This window comes from Giraffa tippelskirchi, chromosome 7, assembly GCF_054371585.1.
Source record: "Giraffa tippelskirchi isolate mGirTip1 chromosome 7, T2T-mGirTip1v1.2.pri, whole genome shotgun sequence".
Taxonomy (NCBI): Eukaryota; Metazoa; Chordata; class Mammalia; order Artiodactyla; family Giraffidae; genus Giraffa; species Giraffa tippelskirchi.
In genome coordinates this window covers 139,725,054-139,748,930 of record NC_137281.1, presented here as the reverse complement: position 1 = coordinate 139,748,930, position 23,877 = coordinate 139,725,054, and the positions used below count along the sequence as shown (strand labels likewise).

The 23,877-nt window shown below is 42.4% G+C and overlaps 3 protein-coding genes across 14 annotated transcripts in view; 2 read left to right on the top strand and 1 right to left on the bottom strand.

Annotated features, from left to right (window-relative positions):
- The window catches only part of RDH11 (retinol dehydrogenase 11), a 49,258-nt gene extending 46,449 nt beyond the window's left edge, over positions 1 to 2,809 (top strand). For all 11 annotated transcript variants that reach the window (XM_081513483.1, XM_081513477.1, XM_081513476.1 and 8 more), the window contains one exon: positions 943 to 2,809. In XM_081513483.1, the coding sequence (XP_081369609.1) occupies positions 943 to 1,045 (103 nt within the window). In that variant the 3' untranslated portion in view covers positions 1,046 to 2,809. The remainder of the gene's footprint in view (positions 1 to 942) is intronic.
- A 1,815-nt stretch (positions 2,810 to 4,624) lies between these two features.
- On the top strand, positions 4,625 to 22,077 carry VTI1B (vesicle transport through interaction with t-SNAREs 1B). Its single transcript, XM_081513489.1, has 6 exons — positions 4,625 to 4,882; positions 14,426 to 14,484; positions 16,107 to 16,298; positions 18,458 to 18,631; positions 20,464 to 20,525; positions 21,750 to 22,077. Exons 1-6 carry the CDS (start codon positions 4,768 to 4,770, stop codon positions 21,844 to 21,846), a joined length of 699 nt encoding a protein of 232 aa, XP_081369615.1. The 5' UTR covers positions 4,625 to 4,767; the 3' UTR covers positions 21,847 to 22,077.
- The window catches only part of ARG2 (arginase 2), a 32,881-nt gene continuing 31,038 nt past the window's right edge, over positions 22,035 to 23,877 (bottom strand). For both annotated transcript variants that reach the window (XM_081513472.1, XM_081513473.1), the window contains exon 8: positions 22,035 to 22,512. In XM_081513472.1, the coding sequence (XP_081369598.1) occupies positions 22,307 to 22,512 (206 nt within the window). In that variant the 3' untranslated portion in view covers positions 22,035 to 22,306. The remainder of the gene's footprint in view (positions 22,513 to 23,877) is intronic.

Here is a 23,877-nt window from a genome sequence, read left to right as displayed (position 1 = left end):
AAAATAACCCTTCATTGAATCCCTGCTATGTACTAGATGCAGAGAATACAAAAATGAGTAAAAGAATTATTCTTGAGAAACTTTTCTGGGCAGTAAAGAGTTGGGTTATCTCTCCTGTATTTAATGGGGACTTAAAATAATTGGAATTACAACAATGAAGAGAAGGTATATGAAACAGATGGGACCTTATTACCATTTCTTTTTTTACAATTTTTTTTTTATGTGGACCATTTTAACAGTCATTTTGAATGTGTTACAGTATTGCTTTTGTTTTGGTTTTGGTTTTTTTGGTAATGAGGCATGTGGGATCATAACTCTCCAACCAGGGCTCAAACCTGCACCTCGTTGGAAGGCAGTGTCTTAACCACTGAACCACCAGGGAAGTCCCCTTGTCACCATTTCTTTTCTCCTATCATCTTTTCCTTCTTTTGTTGGTTATGAAACTGACTTTACTTGTTCTTTGAGTTTAAAAACAGTTATAACTGTAGGTACACTGCAGAAAGAAGCAGCACTTTTTTAATCACTCCAAGCATCTATGAGCAATGTAGTATCTCAGCCACATGACACTGTACAACATCTTACAGAGTTGACCTTACAGACATATTTGAACAAGATGGACATACACAGGTATCAGCCAGGCACTCATATTATAATTAAATATTTATACACACACACACACACACACACACGGGATATAAAGACTAAATGATATGTATAATATATCAAACATTCTGATCCCAGGTGGTATAGTGAGCTCCAAAATGGTTCTGACCCCATTTTGCTCTGGGTTAAAGACTGAAGAGATAGGACAAACACTGGTCCTCTGAAGCACCCAGAGCACACGTCATCCCTGGATTATTTTTCTGTCGTGTTCCTTATCCCAGGCGGAGGGCAGACTGCATTCTTAACCCCATGTTCTAAGCCTCTTTCTTTCCTTTCCAGTGACTGCCATGTGGCATGGGTCTCTGCACAGGCTCGTAATGAGACGGTAGCAAGGCGGCTGTGGGATGTCAGCTGTGACCTGCTGGGCATCCCTGTGGATTGACTGATGATGGCAGCTGGACCCAAGAGAAGCCTGAAGCAGACTACTCAGCACTCCCTGCCAAAATGATTCTCCTTCAGGATGGCCAAAACCTTGAGCACAAAGCAAACCTTCCAACCTTGCCTGCTTGATGCCTGATAAAAGCCCAGTGTACACTGCCGGATTTATCTAAACACCTTGCATTTTTCCAGGTTATTTTGCTCCTATTACTGCCCGTTACTAGAGATAATATAGGCTAAGTAGACCCTCAGTTGACCTCCAAGCACATCTTTTCCTTCTGAAGCCTCTTACCCAGGGGAACCTAAGCTGTGGCAGGGGTTGATTGATGGCACTTTGGATTAGTTTCTATCCTCTTTGTCCACAATGTAGTTCTTCCAAACCAAACAACCTTCAAGGGGGGCCATGATTTAGCCTCAGCTAAACTCCAGGAGTCCCAGTGGCTTGGTTCAAGAGCAGGGTTTGTCTTTCTCTTAAGAAAACCACCATGGCACCAACATTTGAATTCTTTCAGCTCTTCACTGAATCTGGATTGTGGCATGGCTTTGTCTCTGACAACCTAAAGCCACTGCTGCTAAAACACGTTCCCATGCCTAGACCATAGAAGAACTTCCTTTTCTAAGAAGGTGGAGATTACTGGATGGCAGAGATTTGCGGAAAGGCAGAAATAAACATAAAATTTAAACCATCATTCATTTTTCTGCTGTTTCTCAAATCAGCAAGAAGGAAGTGGAAAAGGCAGTTTGAAAAGATAGGCTACTTGACTTCACTTACTGACCCTAATTCATGGAGGCTTCCTCTTTGTGCCTTAGTTTCTCTTAGAAAACCAGAATAGGAAGGCTATTTAGTGATTGTCCCTGAGTATATCTTTGTATGTGTTCTTGTGTTTTTAAACAGTTGGGAGTATTCAAAATAGTCACAAAGGAACAGTATTAAACTGGACCCTAGTGCAGGTAAATAATCAGAGACGGAGTAGACCTGTGTCATCCAGTCTTTGATACAAATAGGAAATGAACTCTGTATATGCTGATAACTACCCACCAAGCAGCACATGGGTAGCACAGGGAAGAAGTCCAAAAAAGAGAAGAATCCTGGAAGATAATGCATGCAAAGGCAATGAAAGGGCTAGAAAAGGGTGTTTTATTTTTTTTTTAAAGCACAGCTAAAGATGGTAAAATCCAGCAATAGAAGAATTGAGGGTGACTACCCTGTGTTCAAGCAAGACTGATAGGGCACTGTTTTAACAAGCACCCATCAACCTATGTGGCAGAAAAAGCAAAAACAGTCCCCTACCCCCTCCAATTCTTTATTCAGCAAAATTATCTTAAGGACTGGTATTGGTAATTATGGTCATTTAAAAACTTTCAGGGCATTTCCTTACATTACCATAACAAGATTAAAATGTCTGCTATATAGTTTACTTGAAGAATGTTTATCCAAAGTAATGGAAGTCAGAAATTGGAACACACTTGTTTGGATGGAAACACTTGTTTCCATCACTTGTTTGGAGTATATTCTTTTAATAGAGTTTGTGGTTTTCTTGGACTAATAATTACATGTTCATTTTGGTGGAGAAAAGAGTTATAGGACCATAGTCTTCTCATATTTGTAAATAATCTTTTGTTGAACTTTTGACCATTAAACTATATATTTAGATATGGTCATTTTATGGAAAAATTGGAAAACTTTTGATAATAGTGCAGAACTGAATTAATATTTTACTTAATTTATATTGAACTGTCAATGACAAATAAAAAATTTGATGATTTACCATGTTTTTATTTGCCAGAATAAAACCTGTAATAATTAAGCAAATTTAATTTGAGTCAACAGAAGAAAGCAATTAAATGAAAGTTTAATTATGGTCAAAAGAAGAAAACACTTTTCATTACTATGGTTATGCAATCAGTCCTCATTCATGAGGATAATTTGTCCCAGAGTTTGCCACAGTGCAGTCTCAATTCAAATGCTATTAACTTGGGTTGTTGGTAATTTGATTGGTCATTCACCCATTTCTACTAATCTTTTATGACACTGTTCAAAGACCACTTTTTCCAACCCAGGCTATTTATTATCTTTCCTTTTTGTACCTGCCCCTTCTGTAACACAATGCTATGGGACTTATCACAGTACACTGCTACTAACAATCCCAGACTTTGCTGTCTCTGAATGCTCAATGAATACTGTTGTCTCAGTGATAAAGAATCCGCCTGCAATGCAGAAGACTTGGGTTCCATCCTTGGGTCAAGAATATTCCCCTGGAGAAGGGAATGGCTACCCACTCTGCTATTCTTGCCTGGGAAATCCCAAGGAGAGGAGCCTGGCAGGCTATGGAGTCACAAAGAGCTGGATACGACTGAGCAACTAACACTTTTCACTTTCATGGGACTTATCACAGTACACTGCTACTAACATCTGCAGACTTGGCTACACAAAGAGCTCAACAAATGTTTGTTGAATCACAGGTCAGTGAACTCAGTCTAACAAAAATAAGGGCCCAGGAGATAGACATCACCAAATCATTTCCCCCTGAACAGTCATATGTATCTTAATGTGTGGGCAGTCTTCAGTATTGGGCTGCCAAGGAAACATTTCAGAATGAACTCCATAGGCAAACCATGTAATCAACGGAAATAGGAATTTTCCCCCACTAAACCATGGAAACCCCACAGAGTGCAGGAAAAGGCTTTGTAATTGTTAACACATTACACTTAATGGGAAATAGATCAGGTCTGCCTTGCTCACTACATTATAAATTATCCAAGCGCAGAGGGTCAATCTTTTCTTCGCCAACACACGTCCAGATCCCAGCATAAAGACTACGCTTAAATTGACCAACACCTGCTGAGTGAATGATTGCATGAGCAAGCCCAGCCGCTAGAGGCTGAGCGCATATTTGAGGGGTCGCACTGCTGCCTGGCGTTGCAATTCATGGGGTCGCAAAGAGTCGGACACGACCGAGCGACTGAACTGAACTGCTGCCTAGGGACCACTCCGGAAAGCATATCACTCCGGTCACCTGCTCCCCAATAAAAATGCTTTCAGCTCGGGGGCAGGCAGGAACCTGGTCCAACCATCTTCTGAGAACTGAAAGCTAACAGCCGGAATGTGAACTGAAGAAGTCACGGTAGTCACACAGTGCGATAATTATGAAGACGACGACCAGGTGCCAACTGATACCTAACCGCTGCGCATCAGGGTCACACCGGCGGCCGCGGTTACAGCAGGACCACGGCCCCGCAGCAACTCGTGACTTTCGAGGCGGCGCGTCTTCCGCGCCGAACTACAACCCCCGGCAGGCACTGCAGCGCCCCCCACGCTTGCCGGAAGGCGGGGCCCAGGAGAGAGGCGGCCGCGTCGCCCGGGCCGTGGGTCCCCATGTTTTCCTTCCGCCATCGGGCTTCCCCCCAGCCTCGAACTGAGTATTTCCGGGGTTCCGAGACTGCCGCTCGCGCCACAGTGCCGCCGCCCCTTCAGGAGTCCCCCGGGCAACGGAGCCAGACTGACTTTCCGTCAGGCTTTGGCGCCCGGCGCGCCGTCAGTGACGGCATGCAGCGGGTGGGCGTTCCGGCCCGGGAGGACCCCGCGGCGGCCCCGGAAGCGCCTCGTCTTGAGCGACTGTGGCGGCGGTCGCCGTGATGCCTGCGGGGCTGGGCGGCTGACGGCGGAGTACGAACGGGCCCTGTGCCCAGAATCTCGAGGCCCGCTGCTCGAGAGCGGCCTGCGCCATGGCCACTTCCTCCGCCTCCTCGGAGCATTTCGAGAAACTGCACGAGATCTTCCGCGGCCTCCATGAAGACCTACGAGGGGTGCCGGAGCGGCTCCTGGGGATGGCAGGGACAGGTGAGGCGGGGGCAGGATGAGCCAGCGGGAACAGCGCTCCGCCAGCACCGGGAGGAAGAGCCCCCACCTCCTTCCCAGACCCACCCTCCCGTCTCCTCGCTGGGCAGCCTCAGACACGCCCCCTAGGGCTGGCTGAGTCCCGGCGTCCAGGATCTCCGTGCTGCCACTTAGGTACCCAGGGATCCACCGCGGAGTGTCATCTCCCTCTTGAATCCCCTGTAGCCTTCTGAGTTCGCTCGTTTCATTTTCACTGTGGCGAGAAGGGCATGAGAGACCTTAGATCTCTGACCCTTAAATCGGTAAACTGAGTATAATTCGTTTTCTTTGTGGCTCTCAAGTGTTTTGTTTTCCACGCCCAAAAGTATTCTCCAAAGAGGCCCATAGTTTTCACCAGACTGGCAAAGGACCTGTAGCACAAAAAGGGTTAAGAACCCAAAGCCATCATAAGTTTTGCTGCTGCTGCAAAGTCGCTTCAGTCGTGTCCGACTCTGTGCGACCCCATAGACGGCAGCCCACCAGGCTCCACCGTCCGTGAGATTGTCCAGGCAAGAACACTGGAGTGGGTTGCCGTTTCCTTCTCCAATGTATGAAAGTGAAAAGTGAAAGTGAAGTCGCTCAGTCGTGTCCGACTCTTAGCGACCCCTTGGACTGCAGCCTACCAGGCTCCTCCGTCCATGGGATTTTCCAGGCAAGAGTACTGGAGTGGGGTGCCATTGCCTTCTCCCATAAGTTTTGAGGTTGGTGTAAATAACCAGTCTTGGGGGCAGGTGAGGGTTGGGGGAGGGATTGTTCTTTAAAAGGAGGACGGTGGCCTTCACGTCTGCTATGACCTCGGCTTAGACCTTCCTGCCCCTTGATTTCATACTGCACTGTGCTGCGAACTTGGCTAGGGGAAGCTGAGAGTTTTCTGGTTGAATCTGTACAGGAAGGTCTATCATAGTTCTTTGCCTTAAAACAAGTAGATCTTGATGGCAAAGCTGATGAGACTTTCATTGCTTTTACTGAAGTGTGGAAGCTTGAGTGTTTGCTCTGTGAGTTACCCAAGGTCACATGAATTGAATGACTGGTGAGAATGAAACTCATACTTTTGTTTAACATATACTTATTGGGAGAGGCTGCTGTGGGCTAGGCACTGTCTAGATGCTGGTAATATTGCAAATTGCTGTGAAAAGACTTAACAGATCTCTGTTCTTATGGGTCGATGATGATATATAAATATTAAGAAGTGGTGTTAAGGGCCATACAGGAAAATAAATCAGGGCAAGGAATGGGGAAGCTCTAATTGTAAATTGGGTGTCTGTGAAAGGCCTCTTTGAGGAGGTGGCGTTTGAGCAGAGACTTGAAGTAAGGGAGTGAACCATGCAAAAATCTGGGAGAAATAAGTTTCAGGAGGACAGAATAGTACTGCAATAGTAAGCAGAAGTGAGCTTGGTATGCTCTGAAGTGAAAGTAAAGTCTCTCAGTCCTGTCTGACTCTTTGTGATCCCATGGATTGTAACCTGCGAGGTTCCTCCGTCCATGGAATTTTCCAGGCAAGAGTACTGGAGTGGGTTGCCATTTCCTTCTCCAGAGGATCTTCCCAACCCAGGGATCAAACGTGGGTCTCCCGCATTGCAAGCAGATGCTTTTACCCTCTGAGCCATAGTCCAGGAGGATAGTCATAGTCCATGACTTCCTTGGTGGCTCAGATGGTAAAGCGTCTGCCTACAATGTGGGAGACCCAGGTTCAATCCCTGGGTGGGAAGATCCTCTGGAGAAGGAAATGGCAACCCACTCCAGTACTCTTGCCTGGAAAATCCCATGGACGGAGGAGCGTGGTAGGCTACAGTCCATGGGGTTGCAAAGAGTTGGACATGACTGAGCAACTTCACTTTCACTTTGGTATGCTCTAGGAGGAACTAACGGAGAAGGCAATGGCACCCCACTCCAGTACTCTTGCCTGGAAAATCCCATGGATGGAGGAGCCTGGTAGGCTGTGCAGTCCATGGGGTCACTAAGAGTCGGACACGACTGAGCGACTTCGCTTTCTTTCACTTTTCCCTTTCATGCACTGGAGAAGGAAACGGCAACCCACTCCAGTATTCTTGCCTGGAGAATCCCAGGGACGGCGGAGCCTGGTGGGCTGCCGTCTATGGGGTCGCACAGAGTCAGACACGACTGAAGTGACTTAGCAGCAGCTTAGCAGCAGCAGGAGGAACTAAAGGGCCAGTGTGTTTAGGGTGGAATGAGCAGGGAAAGATAAGGTTTTAAAGGGCCAGATTGTGTGGGGCCATGTGAACCATGGTGAAAGATTTGCATCTTTGTCTAAATACAGTGACTTGAAGTTAAAGGCTACAGAACAGGAGAGTAATGGGATCTGATTTACATGGTTGAAAAATAGATCATTTTTTCAGCCTGGTGTTGATTTAAATTTTGCAAGATTTGTTTCTGTAAGGGTGTGGTTGTGGTTTAGTCACTAAGTTGTGTCTGACTCTTTCCAACCACATGGACTGTAGCCCACCAGACTTCTCTGTCCATGGTATTTCCCAGATTGGACTGGGTTGCCGTTCCCTTCTCCAGGGAATCTTCCCAACCCAGGGATTGAACCCGTGTCTCCTGCATTGCACTTGGTCTCCTGCATTGTAGGCAGCTTCTTTACCAACTGAGCCATCAGGGAAGGCTAAGTAATGCCAAAGGACATTCTGTTTCCAAAAATAGAAAATTTAGTTGTATTTACTTTTGTCACCTACCTGAACTTCTAATTGCTGCAAAGAGGACAGTCAAAAAGGTGTGAATTTCTACCCAAGTACAAAATATTCTCAACACAAGTTGCTGGCAACGCTTAGTTGTTCAGTGGGTAAGTATATATAGTATTTGCATATCCCCAGGTTATAAGAATTTCAACAACCTTCAGTCTCCTTATTCACTGTTTTGTTTATATTACTCAATAAATATTTGTTGAATAAGTTGAATTTAATTAAGCAAACATACTGGGGTGTCATCTCTGAATCCCTTTTTTCTTGTCCTGAGATTACTTCATAGGCTTTCCAAAGCTTTCCTATCATGAATTATTAACCACTGAATAATATATTAATACGTAACACATCCCTTGCATTTAGCTTGTGCTCTGTAATTGAATTCACTATTTTCAATAAACATTTATCGAGAATTATGTATCACTCAGTATCCTGGGTCTGGGGAGTTCTATGAGTTGTTGCCTTAAATGGGAGCAAATTTCGAAAGCGTGTGATGAGCCCTAAGATAGTTTTGAGACCATGTGAGAAAGGCTAACATGGCCGTGGAGGAGTCAGAGGAAAGCTTCTCAGAAAGGAGAACTTCTGAGTGGAAAGGGTTGAGCGGGAGTTTGCCTGAGAGGGGAAATGAGACAACAAAGGAAGAAAAAACAATCAAATATTCAGAACTATGACTGAAACTTAAGATGTGTATGGGAGGTCAGTAGTGGATGAGGTAAATAAAATACAGCCAGACCGTTAAGGGACCTAAATATCACATTAAGACATCTCAACTTGATACAGAGAATGAATCAGTAAAGGATTTTAAATTCTTTTAAAGGCCAGCCCCACATTGATACCAAAGGCAGAAAACATCACAAGAAAAGAAAATTACAGGCCACTATCCCTGATGAACACAGATCCAAAAATCCTGAACAAAATACAGATTCTAAAATACAATCAGACCATTGATTGTATTTTGGAAGGAGAATGCTGGTGACTGAGTAGAGGATGAAAGAGAGGCACAAAAATATACTGGGGACCATACATTGGTGGATTTTTTTTTCTGTGCTGTCTTTTCCATTCCATTGAGCTTTGAACCTGTTTTAATGCCAGTTACCATACTGTTTTCATTACTATAGCTTTATAATGTACAGTTAACCCTTGAACACCAACCTTCTGTGTAGCTGAAAATCCAAGTGTAGCTTGTTGGCCCTCCTATCCAGGGTTCCTCAGTGTCTGCAGATTCAGCCAACCACAAGTTATATGGTACTGTAGAATTTACTATTGAAAAAAATGTGTGTATAAGGGGACCTGCCCAATTCAGACCCTTGTTCAAGGGTCAGCTGTAGTTTGAAATTAGAAAGCATGATGCCTCCAGCTTTGTTCTTCTTTTTCAAGATTGCTTTGGCTAATTGGGGTCTCTTATGGTTCCATACAAATTTTTGGATTGTTTGTTCTGTTTCTGTGGAAAATGCCCTTCATTTTGCTTTTATTTTGTTGAGGAATTTTGCATCAGGGATATTGGCCTGTAGTTTTCTTTTCTTGTGATGTTCTCTGGTTTTGGTATCGATGTAGTGCCGGCCTCATAAAAGGCTTTGGAAGCATCCCGTCCTCTTCTGTTGTAAGCTCGGTATTTTGTCTGTTTTGTTAATTATATATCCTAAGCACCTGGATGGAGAAGGCTATGGCAACCCACTCCAGTACTCTTGCCTGAAAAATCCCACAGACAGAGAAGCCTGGTGCAGGCTACAGTCCACAGGGTCGCAGAGTTGGACACGACTGAGCGACTTCGCTTTTTTTCTTTTTTCAGGAAGATCCCCTGGAGGAGGGCATGGCAACCCACTCCAGTATTCTTGCTTGGAGAATCCCATGGACAGAGGAGCCTGGGGGCTACAGTCCACAGGGTCGAAAAGAGTCAGACATGACTGAATCGACTTAGCATTCAAGCACCTAGAACAATGCCTAGTACATACTTGGTGCTCTATAAATATTTGCTGAATGGTTGTATAAGTACTGTGAATTGTTGGGAAGAAAATAGTAACTATCAATATATGATTAAATGTTGAAACTGAAGGTGATTTTATTTACCATGTTTTCCATATTGTCATCACTTTAAAAATCAATGTATATACCTATTTTTAAAAAGGATAGGATTAACAGACACAGTGTGTCCTATTTTAGGAAGTTTGTATGGCACAGACAGTCCATTAGCATTTGTGATAGTTATTAATCCATTTATTATTACTTTAAGCACCCACAACAATAATTTGTAGTCTTAGTTTTGCAGCATCTGAAGAGGTCTCTCCACATATCTCAGACTGCTGTAAATTCTTATCCAGTTAATACAGTATGTACCTATAGTCATGATTTCTAGTTTTAGTTTCGTAGCACCTGAAGGCATCTCTCCCCATGTTGTAATGAACATTGTAAAATTATTCAGTGTTTCACTTTAATTCACTTAAGTTTCAGTTGCTATACACAAAACTCCATTATTTTGGAAACCAGAAAAAAATGATAACTGTGGGGGACCATATGTAGCAGGTTGGTAAACACAATTACTCACTGACTGCAGAATTTTAATTTTTACAACACTTCATATTCTTTAAATTTTGTTTTTGCTTGGTTCTTCCTACCTAGGAATTTACTTTAAAAAACAGTGGTAATCACTATTTATTGAACCCTTAATGTGCTTAGCATTTGCTGCATGTTTGTTATGTGTATTGTCTTTTTCAGATAACTATACAGGTCAGTGCTGTTATATTTCTTATTTATAATTGAGGAAACAGGCTTAGAGGGATCTGATGTTTTAATTTCCTTTATGGTGTGAGATCAGGTTAACCATGAGGTCTGAAAAGAGGATGTAGGTCCTACAAATGCCACAAGGGGGCATCAAAAGCATTAATCACAAATTTTAAAGATCCTAGTGAAACTGAAGTTATTTCCACAGTTCTAATGGACCAAGATGAGTCATTCTGGGGCTGTGAAAATTCAAACCACCTACAAGTGGCTCAGCTGGTAAAGAATCCACCTGCATTGCAGAAGACCTGGGTTTGATCCCTAGGTTGGGAAGATCCCCTGGAGAACGGAAAGGCTACCCACTCCAGTATTCTGGCCTGGAGAATTCCACGGACTGTATAGTCCATGGGGTCTCAAAGAGTCGGACACGACTGAGCTACTTTCTTTTCTTTTTCTACAAGATGGAGAGGCTGCCACCTTGGTTGAGATGAGGTGGGCTTCCTCTAGCACTTTCAGAGCTGGGTGTTTCCATTTTATTGCGTGACTGAGTCATTGTGCTGCCATGCACCTAGTTTACCAAACATTGGGCTTCAGAGTGAGTCACTCACATGTGAATGGTTTGGGAAGACATGAGGGGTCAGGAATAGTGTTATTTGGAGTAGCTCATTCTTTCTGAGTTTCCGGTGTCCATTCTACCCGGTATCAGTCCTGCTGTTTTGTAGTTGATTGTAGTGTTAATTCTAGCTCCCTAAAAAATGAAGAGATTTGAAAAGTTTATACCTGTGTACCTTGGGAGCATGAAAATACCCCTCAGTGCCGTAGTGTACATGGTGTACAGTGCAATAGTTAGGAGACTTGCATTCTGTACCTAGTGCTGCTACCCATCTTCTCTTTTCTATGGCCTTGGGGAAGACAGTTTCTCCAGGCTCTAGTTTCCTCAACTGTAAAATGAGGTTAGACTAGATGATTTCTGAGGGCCATCTCAGCTCTTAACATTCATTAATTTCACAATTCTGAGCAAAGCATAAAGGAACAGGTATTGATACCTCTTAGTTGGGTAGGGTTCATTCAATCTCTTGAATCTTTAAAAGTATAGGCTGTGGAGCACTCCTAGGAGAATATATGTCGTATGAAATCAGAGAGTAGAGTATTCCAAAAAGACTGAGAATAACAGAATCATTCAGGAAAGTTAGCGAAAGGATCGAGACTCTGGACTACCTCGCTGCCCCCCATTCTGATTCTTATTATACAGCTGCATTCTTTGAATTATTCTAGAATTTGTCTCTTAGGAAGGCAGATATTCATATCCTTTAACAAAGATTAAACAAGGAGAATTTAGGACTAACAGAAATGTAGAAAAATCTAGGACCAGAATGCACTTATAGAATACCATCATCTTAGATCAGAAGTGAGTGTGCTTGAGTTTGGAGATGTGCCTCTTCGGAGGAGTGGTGACACTCAATGCTTTTGTGAATGCTTATCATAAAATAATATGATAGCTCTCCATGGAAGTAGCCATTCTTGATTGCAGATATTATTTCACTGCTGATGGGTGGAAACACAGCCCACTCAAGGATAATAAGGCTGCTTTGGCTCTTCCCTGCTGGCTCAGACAGGGAGAATCTGCCTGCAGTGTGAGAGACCCAGGTTTGATCCCTGGGTCAGGGAAGATCCCCGGGAGAAGGGAATGGCTACCCACTCCAGTGTTCTTGCCTGGAGAATTCCATGAACAGAGGAGCCTGACAGGCTACAGTCTGTGGGGTTGCAAAGAACAACTAACACTTTCACTCGTGGTGGTAATTTCTTGGTGGTTACCTCATGTTTGGTCAAGAGGTAGGCCTTTTGCTTTGCCTGAACTTTCTCCTTTGGGGGGAGGGGGGGCGTTGTGAGCAGTGTGTGGTGAAAAAGAGTTCACCTGGAATACGTGTTAAGGGAACGCACGTGACAGTGAATGCAGCTTAGTAAAGGGTGGCTTGTCACTTGACTCTTGCAGGCAATAACAATGTCTAAGGAGCACCCTATCAGGTTTAGAGTTCTAGAACGTATGGGATGTATAAAAGAAAAAGTAAATTTCTCTACTCAGAGGGAGATTGAGCTCAAGCTGAGAATATAGAATATATATAGCCAAGTGATTTACGATCAGTTGAAAAGTAGTGGACAGCTGACATGCTAGATGCTGTGTGATTAACACAATGTAAATCTTTATAAAGCGTGACAGTGGTGTTACTTCCAACATGGGACTAGGTTTGAAAGCCAAGGTGTGAGATGAAAATCAGGGTAAACAAAATTATCCAAGAAGATCTTAGGACAGCATGTTGAGTACCCACATGCCATCCCTTCATAGGCCTTACTCTACTGTTTTCTTGGCATTGGTAAAGATTGCTCTTTCTTCAGTTGATGGCAGTGCTGGCTTGTATTTAGAAATCACACGGAGTGAAAAACACATAGCTTTTAAAGACTACCCTCATACATGCTACAGTGTGGAGGAACCTTGAAGATTTTACACTAAGTGAAATAAGTCAAACACAAAAGACAAATATTGTATGATTCCTCTTTTATGAGGTGCTTGAAGTAGTCAGATTCATAGACACAGAAAGTAGAATCGTGGTTACCAGAGTCTGAGGGGAGGGGAAATAGGGAGTTAGTGTTTATTGGGTGTAGAGTTTCAGTTTGGGATGATGCAAAGGTTCTAGAGATGGATAATGGTGATGGTTGCCCAATATTGTGAATGTACTTCATGCCACTTAACCGTACACTTAAAATGGTCAAAATGGTAAGTTTTATGTTATATGTATTTTACCACAATTAAAAAAAAAAGTATCCCAGATTGTGAATGTAATCCCAAAAGATGAGTTCAAAAAATATTATAAGCAGTGACAGTTTTGTGGTAATAAGTACATTATGTGTAGATTTCCAGGGAGAATATTCATTTTGCTGTATACATTTGAAAAAAACAAACCCCTCATAAATAGGGCTAATTTTTGCTTCTTAGGTGTGATTTGCCTCCTCATTTTATAGCTGAGGAAGGAGGTTAGGTCCCAGAAAGATGAAGATTATTATCCAGGCTTACATGTTGAGTTATGCCCAAAGCTAAGACCAAAACCTAAGCCCATTTACTCCCCAGCACTCCCCCCTATACAAAGTTTACCAGGTACTCCCTTCATCATTGTGGTGTGTCTAAGCACCATTTTTACTGTAATTATTTCCTTTATATCAGCATTTCATGTAAAATGCATTTATTTAACATATAAAGTTACTTTAAAAGGAAATTTTACATCACTGCCTTAGATGGAAAATCTATAGAACCTAGCTATATGATCAGAAAAGCTACAATGAAGACAAAACAATGCTGGTATAGTTAGATGTCCTTGCTTTGAGGCTAAAGCCTGTTCTATTTTTTTTTTAAGAGGAGATTAATGGTTTTTAGATATTAAAGACATACTAGAACTAAAATGACATGATGCAAAGGATTGAACAAGGAATAACATTTTCCCCTGTGTGAGTCAGTGGTATTTTACATCATTTCCTATACCACTGCCAGTGGATATGGCTAAGAAACTTGTGCTGTATGCCTTGCAGGCTCTCCAAAGAGCAAAGTAGGTGGGCTTTGAATATATTTTGCAGAAAAGCAGTGGATAAGGGTTAATGTAGAGATGTGATTTACCGTGGGGACGAAGATTTCCGAGAACTGGTATTGTTAAACATTCTTATTGATCAAAGTGTGCCTGGTCCCTTTGTTAGGGCCGGTGAAAAAAGATTGACAATAATTTAGACCTGTTTTCTTTCTTAGTAGGAATGCTATTGGTCTTTGGGTCCAGATCATTGTTACGCAGGACTGTCCCTAGGTACTCTTGTTCCCTGGGCACTTAAATGCCAGTGGTAATACCATCCTTCCCCCCAGCCCCCCCCCCCCCCCCCCCCGGTTAATTGTGATAACTAGTTCCCTTACATTTCTAAATGTCTTTTAGGGGTCATTAAGTACTGTAGCATACCCCCAGGAAGGGAATGGGGAGTTTATTCTAAGCAGAGGGTATGTCCTCTACAAATGTTTGGAAGCAGGATTGAGTATTTAAAACTTATCTATCTTTTCCAGAAGAGAAGAAGAAGTTAATCAGAGATTTCGATGAAAAGCAACAGGAAGCAAATGAAACGGTGAGAACAAGAACAAGACCTTATTTCCTCTTCCTGTTTGTTGGTCTTTGCCAGAAGTAATGCTTATGACATTATGATCACAGATTTAACTGTTCCTGTCTGTTGACCTTAGTTTTGATTATTTCTTACTAAATGAGGCCAGTTGATGGCGATGGGTGTTGAGTAAAACTTGAAGACTCCCCTGAAGTGTGTCCTTGATAAAACATTGCTGATATAATAAGGACATTCTCATCCTTTTACCTGGGTGGCCTTTTGAAAGCTCATTTTTAAAAGCTGGCCATTAAAATAACTTATTCTCCTTTGTTAAACTTACTGTCACAGAAAATGGAGCTCAGAGGTGGTTCCTACTCACATTGCCTTGTTTTAAAAAATAGGTTTTGGTACCTTGGGCAAGGCATGCATGGTCAGGATGAGTTCTCAGTCAGGACCCAAAGCTTATCAGAAGTTGATCCAGGTTGCTAAGCAGTTTAAGAACTGCTTCTTATTTAATCTGTGACTTTTCTTTGAAAAAAAAAAAAGAAAGCAAGTTTTGCTCTTAGCTTTTAGAAGTAAGGGTCCTCTGTCTTCGTCACATTTTGCTCTAGCTTCAGCAAACCCTTTTAGGAGGCTGGAGCTAAAATCTTGGTCTCTGGTAGCACTCCGAAGAAATAGTTTCCCCTAGTGTCTGCTACCCCAGAGTAGACTGAAAAATTCTTTTTAAGCCAGAGAACTTTATTGTTTGTTGAATAATAACTCCTTTATCCCAATGAAGTTTTGAGAAGTTAAGTCCATCTGCATCCTTTTTTCTGTTCTGCATGTATTTGAAGAAGGATCAGCCTACCAGACTGGAAACTATCACCTTCATAATGGGAGTACCAGAAACTTTTCTAATACCTCTGTATGGCTGGGCATATATCTGAGATACCTGTTACAGAGCTAGTCCTCTTTTTCCGTTCACATCTTGGTAGCATTTCCAAAAGTTAACCAGTCCTAGTCTAGCCATCCAAAACAGAAGAAAATGAATTCATGGCCTCTTACAAATGAGTCTGTGTGTTACAATGTACTTATCCCAGAAAAATGGAAATGATTTGGACCCCTGGTTATTCTGACATGGACACAAACAGTTGATTTTTAAGAGAAGGAAGGGAAGAACCTTGATGCCATACCCCTAGTCATTTTTACTACAGTAGATCCCTAAGTGCTTCGTGATAGCACTTGAACCGTAACAGGCTAAGAACTTGGTATACTGTAAAGAGTATGAAGGGCTGGAATCCTGACTTACGTAATCTTTAACAGGTTTCTTCAAGTCTCATATATGAAGTAAAAGTATTTCCTACCTTTTTGATCTGTTGTGAGGATTAAATGAGAATATATGTCAAAATATTTAATAAGCTATAAGGTACTTGTTAGTTTTCTCACTCATTCATCACATACTTTTTGAAGGCCTGTTCTATGCCTGCTGGGCACTGTGCCAAGCACTCAGTAATGACGTGAAGGTGACACATGTGGTCCCTGCCCTTCTGGGCCACATGTTGAGTATTTATTTAGGATTGGCTGTGGTTTGATTAGTCCAAACTAGACATATTACCCATATGAGAGAGAATAGAAGCAGGCCATCTACTCACTACTTTCTGCCGTCCTAGCTGGCAGAGATGGAAGAGGAACTACGTTATGCACCCCTATCTTTTCGTAACCCTATGATGTCTAAGCTTCGAACCTACCGGAAGGACCTTGCCAAACTCCATCGGGAAGTGAGAAGTACACCTTTGACAGCCACTCCTGGGGCCCGAGGAGACATGAAATATGGTACATACGGTCTGGAGAACGAGCATATGGTAAGCTTCAGCTGTCTTTTCTTTGTGGGTCTGTGGTACAATGATTAACCGAATTGTGGCATACAATTCATGTTATCAGTGCATACTTGACTGGTTTTTTCCATCTTACCTTCTTTCTTGCATCAAATTCCCCTTCTCCCCTTGGGTGCCTGCCTCTACTGAATTTAATGCAGACCATTCCATACAATTTACCTGTTTAGATTTTTTTGTATCCTTTATGTATAAAACAGTGCTTGATGGGTAGTGGTGATATACAAGTGTTACCTATTCGTATTACACCTGGACTCTGTAGTCTGACTCACCAATCCAGTTTCTTTCTCACATATCCCCCCAGAGTTCAGTTAGGATTTTAACTTATCAGAGCACTGTTACAAAAGTAACCCATGCTTTCCCTTACATTTGTATTAAGACGGCCCAATAGCCCAGATACAGTAGAGAAAGCAGGATGCTTCTCAAAAAGGGGGCTGACACCTTACTTCATCATAATAGAAAGTGAGCCAGGCTGCCTCTCTAGCCTCCAGTGTTCCCATTTATAAAATTAGACTACTAAATTGAGAATCTGTATTCTCAAACTGTCTAAAGAAGCTAGATAGGTAAAGGAGAAAAGCTTCACAAGGGTTAAATTTCATGTTACATTTGGGACTGTATCCCAGAGCACAAAGTAGAAACGGCCTGGCTGGTAATGTGGGAGAGAAGTGGAAGTGGGCCCACTAGTGCGACTATATGGATGTAGAAAAGCTGATGACAGTTTTAAACAAATCCTATTTCATGATGAATCCTAAATATAGTTTAAGAGGTATTCAAATGATACTGGCCTGACATTCCTGATGTGAAAACTAGAGTATTTGAGACTGATGTAAAATTTTCAAAGGAGAGTGGGAAAACGCAGGCAAGTAGTGCTTGTTAAAAGTGAGGTGAAAGGTGTACAGTGACTTTGATCATCTGTGACTCAAAGAGCCCCAAATACAAAAGGGGGGAAGATAATTCCAAGCAATAATTTTGCTTTAAAATTATTAGTTTCAGAAATTATAAAAACAATATAGGTATATAAACTACTTTCAGTAGAATTACTGTTGCAAATCTGGGGTTGATTCATGTGACCTTATTGTCTCTCCCTACTCTTTCTTAAGCCTAATCAGTTGAAAAATCCTCATCTTCTATGTTTAAAAATGTTGTTTTCCTGCAGCTTTTAAGCCAGTGTAAACTAGGGTTCATTTCAGCCTCATTCAGTGGTTTCCTCACTCACTTGTCCGTATGCTATATATGAAGTGAAAAAGCCTTCTTGTTGCTTCTGATCTGGAAACACATCTTTCGGCTTCTTAATGGTGGTATTGAGTGCTAATGGTCACCTGCCCAGTGATAGGCCGTGTGAGCCGACCCCTTTCCTAGAGTTTGTGCGCATGTATGCTCTGAATAGCTGAGAACTTAGAGCTGCCTCCATTTCTGTCAGAAGTTATTTCTGGCCTGACAAAGGCTACTTCTGTCCTTATGCCTTCTGTGCTTAGGACTATAGGTGGAATAATACTTTGGTGGAGTTTCAAAAATAGGGCACTTACTTGGCCCCAGATGCTACCTCCCCTGAGAGCAAATCACCACCAGTGTAACAACTTTAGTATTTGTTTTTTTGTGTTTGGCCTGAGGTGAAATTCTTTGGATGCTTTTTTCCAGAGAGTAGTAGTCTCTCAACTTTTAAGTGATTTCTATGTGTGCTGAAAACGAATAGCTTATTCGTGGTCACTCAGTACCAGTCAGTGGGAACTTTCAGTGAATTGCACTGTTTCTAAGGCAGTAGAGTTAGTTGGTTTGCCCTATCAAAATGATAGTATTTTCATTTTCAGGTAGCTCCTGCATCCCCGATCTGGGCCATTGCCTCTCAGAAGTTGTTAGTCCAGGAAGCACAGGAGTCAGTTCAAATTCATCAGGAGCACAAGGAAGATGCTCTGGTGTATTGAATCCTTTTCTTGCCTCACTTAAGTGTAACAAGCAGTGGACTGGGAGGTATTGTGACCCTAGATTGAATCCCAGGTTCTCTTGTAGTCTGATTCACTAGCATCTTTGATTGTCTTACAAGTAATGAAAACTACTGCACACTATATCCCTTCTTATAAATTCATTTATAATGGAAGTAGTCTAACAATTCCCTTCCATACTCCTGTCAGAATCGTCTACAGTCTCAAAGGGCATTGCTTCTGCAAGGCACTGACAGCCTGAACCGGGCCACCCAAAGTATTGAGCGTTCTCATCGTATTGCTGCAGAGACTGACCAGATTGGCTCAGAAATCATAGAAGAGCTGGGGGAGCAACGTGACCAGTTGGAACGTACCAAGAGTAGAGTAAGTCTGGGTGGCTAGGGAGAGGGGCAAGAATGGGGAAAGTAGGTGGGCCCATTACACCCTGATGCTTTGCTGCTGCCAGAAGCTACCGCAGTTCCAAATTCAGGGTATGATTTTTTAGGTTCTTATGCTGTTCTCTGTAATTTGCTTGACTGAAACATAACCCTTGGAAGTAATTTTACTTGTGAGATTTAGAGGTCACTGGGCAGGGGGACTGAGACTACAGAAACCCAGTTTCTACATTTATTGAAGATTGTCAAATAAGATTGTAGCCATACCATCCTTTTATTAGGTCCTGTATTAGGTCCTGTATTATGAATTAAATTTCTGTTTCTCACACGTCTAGTAGAACACCTGCTATTCTTACGAAAGCATCATTTGCTTTAAAAGATTCTATCTTTCCTGTCATTTAGAGCCAAGGCTATTTTCCACATGTCATAAAATAGTACTACTGACAATTTATGGAGGTTTAATCTTGGACTCTTTTTAACCTAAGGTAAGGGAGATCATGGGCTTCCCCGATGGCTCAGTGGTAAAGAATCTGCCTGCAGTGTAGGAGACGCAGGAGACAGGCGTTTGATCCCTGGGTCGAGAAGATCCCCTGGAGTAGGAAATGGCAACCCACTCCAGTATTCTTGCCTAGGAAGTCCCATGGACAGAGGACGTGGTGGGCTACAGTCCATGGGATCACAGATTCCGACACGACTGAGCAACTAACACTACTGCTACTACACTAAGGGAGATCACTGTGAGAAAACAAAATACTTAGGCCAGATGATAACTATACTGCGGCCTCTAATCTACTATCACTCTAAGAGGCTCTGAAAAACAACGTATTTCTTCCTTTCTGTACCATCTGCAAAGGAATTTTAAAAATTGCCAATGGAATGCTGTATTCTTAACAGCATGAGGCAGATAAATGAAACACAGATACTGTGGGCAAGACTTAGATATGAGAAAGTCATCTCAAATCCCCACACTGAGCTGTTATTTTCCCACCTTAATAGCCATAATTCTCCACTCTTAAAATCAAGTCAGAATGATTTTGACAACTTAAAATCAAGTCAGGTATCCCTCCTTCCTCAGTGGAAATTCACAGTAAAGTACTGTATTCAAGGTAAGCTGCAGAGAAAGCAGCTTGTTTGCAGATTGCATGGTTTGTTTGTTTGTTTTTACTTCTGAACTTACTAGATGGATTAGTTGAATTTAAAAGCTGAGGAATGAGCTGAGAGATCAACTTACCAAGGCCACACTGGGGAACAGGAACAGATGGCAGGTGGCATCTGTTGAAATATCCTCCAGCTATATAGGTTAGTAACAGGCAACCAAAAGGGGATAAAAAAGGTTTTTAAAAAAAGATGAACTCCTTTCATAATTCAATGTAAGTATCTCTTAAAAGGGTAAAGAAAAAAGGAAAAAGAACCAGATCTCAAAAGTGGTAATCCACTACAAAAACAAACATTAACTCAGGAGGCTCTCCTGGAGTTTGGCTGATGAAAACCACATCTTAAGTTGCTCAGAGTTACTTCAGTTACTGGCAGGGTACACCTGAAGACTGTTTTGAGTAGCCACTGTGAAGCATTAGCTCAGTCCCAGAGGTCTCCTCATAGCAGCCTTGGGATACAGTCATTCCTGGGCCTATTGATGAGTATTCAAGTATCTTGTCCTTTCCAGTTTCTTCTACTTACAGAGGCCATCATTGAAATTGATATGATTTCTGGGAGTTTTTCAACATAAACCCTTTAACACCCAACCGTCAATTTACTAATGTTCAGTTCTACAGTGTGTACTTTTGTAAGAAGAGGGAAATAATTGCTATTTTCTCTTCTCAGCTGGTAAATACAAGTGAAAACTTGAGCAAAAGTCGGAAGATTCTCCGCTCAATGTCCAGAAAGTAAGTTTTAAAAATTAGTCACAGAATTAATTTCTCTTAATTCTAATCTTTCAGCTGAGAATGTCAAAGCTTTAAACCGTGACTTGCAAAGGTACTGATAAAACAGAAGAAATAAAGCATATCACTAGTTAAGTATGCCAGGAAAAAACCCACTGTTGAAAGTATATATACTGCTCTGATTTGGAGCAGTGGAAAACTGGTCCACTGGAAGGGCTTTTCATCCCAGTTTACATTCCTTAGAGAAGACAGCACATGGGGACAGAGCTTCGTATTCCTGAAGATAAATTTGTAAAAACTTAATTAGAAAACTTTTCACTGCTGTGGCTTCGTACTTGATTTTGGCTCTGCTTGCTCTTTATGGGAGTCAGCCCTTATTTGGGAGTTCTGTCTTGTTAGCAAGGAGTTGACTTGAGAAAAAATCTTTTAGGTAAGTGCTGACAGCAGCAGAACCATGGGCAGAAGGGAAGTATTGGCACTGAGGCTGAATTTGGGGGGTAAGTCGGTATAGGTAGTGTGAGTGAAACTATAACCAAGTCATGGAACTAGCACAAGAGTGAGATTTTTCGAAACAATGGTAAGTTCCTTGTGGAGCAGGAGAAAATGTCCAATTTAGATTCTTTGTGTTAAAGAATATAGGAGCTACAGAAAAATTTCTACCTTTATAGAGAAAGAAAGGCAAGAAGTTGAGAAGACATTGAAAGGCACTCACAGCTTCTAGTTACTTATCCTAAAGCAGGACCACCTCCCTGTACCCGAGCTGGACTTGGACACTGGAGAGTCTCCCGCCAACCCTTCTCCTAATGTGTGCTCACAGATGTAGTAGGTGATCAGGGCAGCTGTAGATGGTTAGATAGTGAGCTTTGAAATCTGATTGAACTGAGTTCAAAAGTGGTATAGTTTTTCACATGTACATTTAATATTTTTCTAACTAGCCCATCATAGAAAAACTACTTTTAAAGTGAAGTACTAATTACTATTTGTAGACATTTTAGAAAAAAACATTTGTATGTTTTGGTATCTTATTGCCCCAGTTTTCAATATTTCTGTGAGGTAGATAGTAGTAATTATTTACAAGGTCACTAAGTGGCTACACAATCAAACAAAAATTCAGTCTGCCTCACAGTATCCTGCCTTGGCCCCAGGCCAAACTCTTCAGTATTAAGAATGGAAAGAAATAAGGTTACGCAGACTTCTGACTACATCCCACTTTGCTTCTCTTTGTAGAGTGACAACCAACAAGCTGCTACTTTCCATCATCATCTTACTGGAGCTAGCCATTCTGGGAGGCCTGGTTTATTACAAATTCTTTCGTAGGCATTGAACCTCCTATAGGGAAGGGTTTGTGGACCAGAACTGTGACTCTGTGAATGAATGGCGTTAGAGGTGTGGAAAAAATCTTATTGCTGCTGTGAACTAGCGGTTCAAGAAGGCACTGTGTAGCCAGACTGTGGGTGGAGGGAGGAAGACGGAAAACCACTGAAACGTGAAGGATCAGCAATAAGACCGGTATGATATACCAAGGTAATAAATGTCATTTATGACTTTAAGTTTACATAGTGCTCCAACATATTAATACCCTGTGAGCTTCAAAAAACCAAATACACGTACAGTACTATTATCGGTCACCAAAATGAAAGGGAAGGAAACTTTGCAATTGTGTGATGCACAAATGTTCTCATTAAGGCAGTATTGACCCAGATGATCATTCAGTGTCTGTCACCGCAAACGCCTCATGGCTCTGGAATGCCCACTGTGACACGTGTGTCAGCAAACAGTATTCCCTAAATTCTTACACGTTCTTCACCCTCTGATTCATCTGGTGAGCTGGGAGTAGGAAGTTGGTCGTAGACAACATGCCCTCCCTCCCTCGTCTGCCCGAAACTCGAAGCAATGACATCCACCGCCAGGCTGGCTGTAGCCTTGGCCTCCTCCTCTGACACGGCCAACCGAGGATTGACTTCAACGAGATCCAGGGCTGAGAGCAACCCTGAAAACACAAAGCAGGACAAAAAGAAAACTTCCTAGCTGCTCCTTTCAGTGAGGGTCGTCCCACCTGGGTAGAACAAACCAAGGTGAAAAGGTCATTTTCTACTAGAAAATTACCCACTGTCAGGAAGGCCCTTACACCTCATCCTCTTGGGCATGGATTTAAGTTAGAAACACTGGTAATGCCAGAGTAGGATTGAAAGAAACCTTTAAAGTAATTAAGTCAGTTATCCCTGTTTAATGAACGTAATTGGCATGGCTGACAGGCTTTCTGGTTAGGACGAGTTAGGTCAGGGTGAGGGGTAAGCAGGGGTGGCAGTAGGAGTTTCCAACCTAGTTGGGAAAATGTATCATTTCCAGTATTTCTAGGGTCCTCCCAGATGCCTGCCTGTAGTTGTGTGATGAGATCTCTCATGTCTCACTAGCCACCACTCTATTCCCACTTCTGAACTCTGGCGCTGTGTAGCTTTTAAGGCACCGTGTGTCCTAAAGTATAGCTGTTACTGCATATCTTACTCTCACCCCTGCAAGTTTGAACTCTATGTCTGACAGTTCTTAGCTCTCCCCTCAGACTGACGCAGTATCTTGCACTTGGTCATATTTAGTTTGAACTCCAGTTACCTTCTCTGTGAGGGTCTGGGTACTTGTGCCAAAGGGTTTGAGGCGGGAAGATTAGACCAAAAAAGAACCTATCTAGACCTGCCGTCTGCCCCTCCCCGTCAACATATATATGCCCTACTTCTGGGGTGTTTATTTTTAGTTGGTTATTCTGGATGAAGTTAATCCACCTCCTTTAAGAGTCACTATCCCATGGACGGAGGAGCTTGGTAGGCTGCAGTCCATGGGGTCGCGAAGAGTCGGACGTGACTGAGCGACTTCACTTTCACTTTTCACTTTCATGCATTGGAGAAGGAAATGGCAACCCACTCCAGTGTTCTTGCCTGGAGAATCCTAGGGACGGCAGAGCCTGGTAGGCTGCCGTCTATGGGATCGTACAGAGTCGGACACGACTGAAGCGACTTAGCAGCAGCAGCAGCAGAAGAAACTAGATTGGAGAATACCAGTATCTGAATATTTAGGGTGGCCATAAAGCCTGGATACATGGATGAATATACCTAATGACTTATGGATATTACATTTTAGTACATGTTCATTCAATGCTAGTACATCCGCACAGTCTGCCGTCCCTTAGGAGCAATGTGGAGTTCAGTGCACCATGCACAACTACAATGAGCAGGTGTGTCCACCAGTTCCTGCACACGCATCTGTATCCAATTTTCACCTACTAAATGTGGACCTTTTACATAGCCCAGAAGTAAATCAAGAGGGTACAACCTGTTAAAAACATATACTACCCATGTTTCTA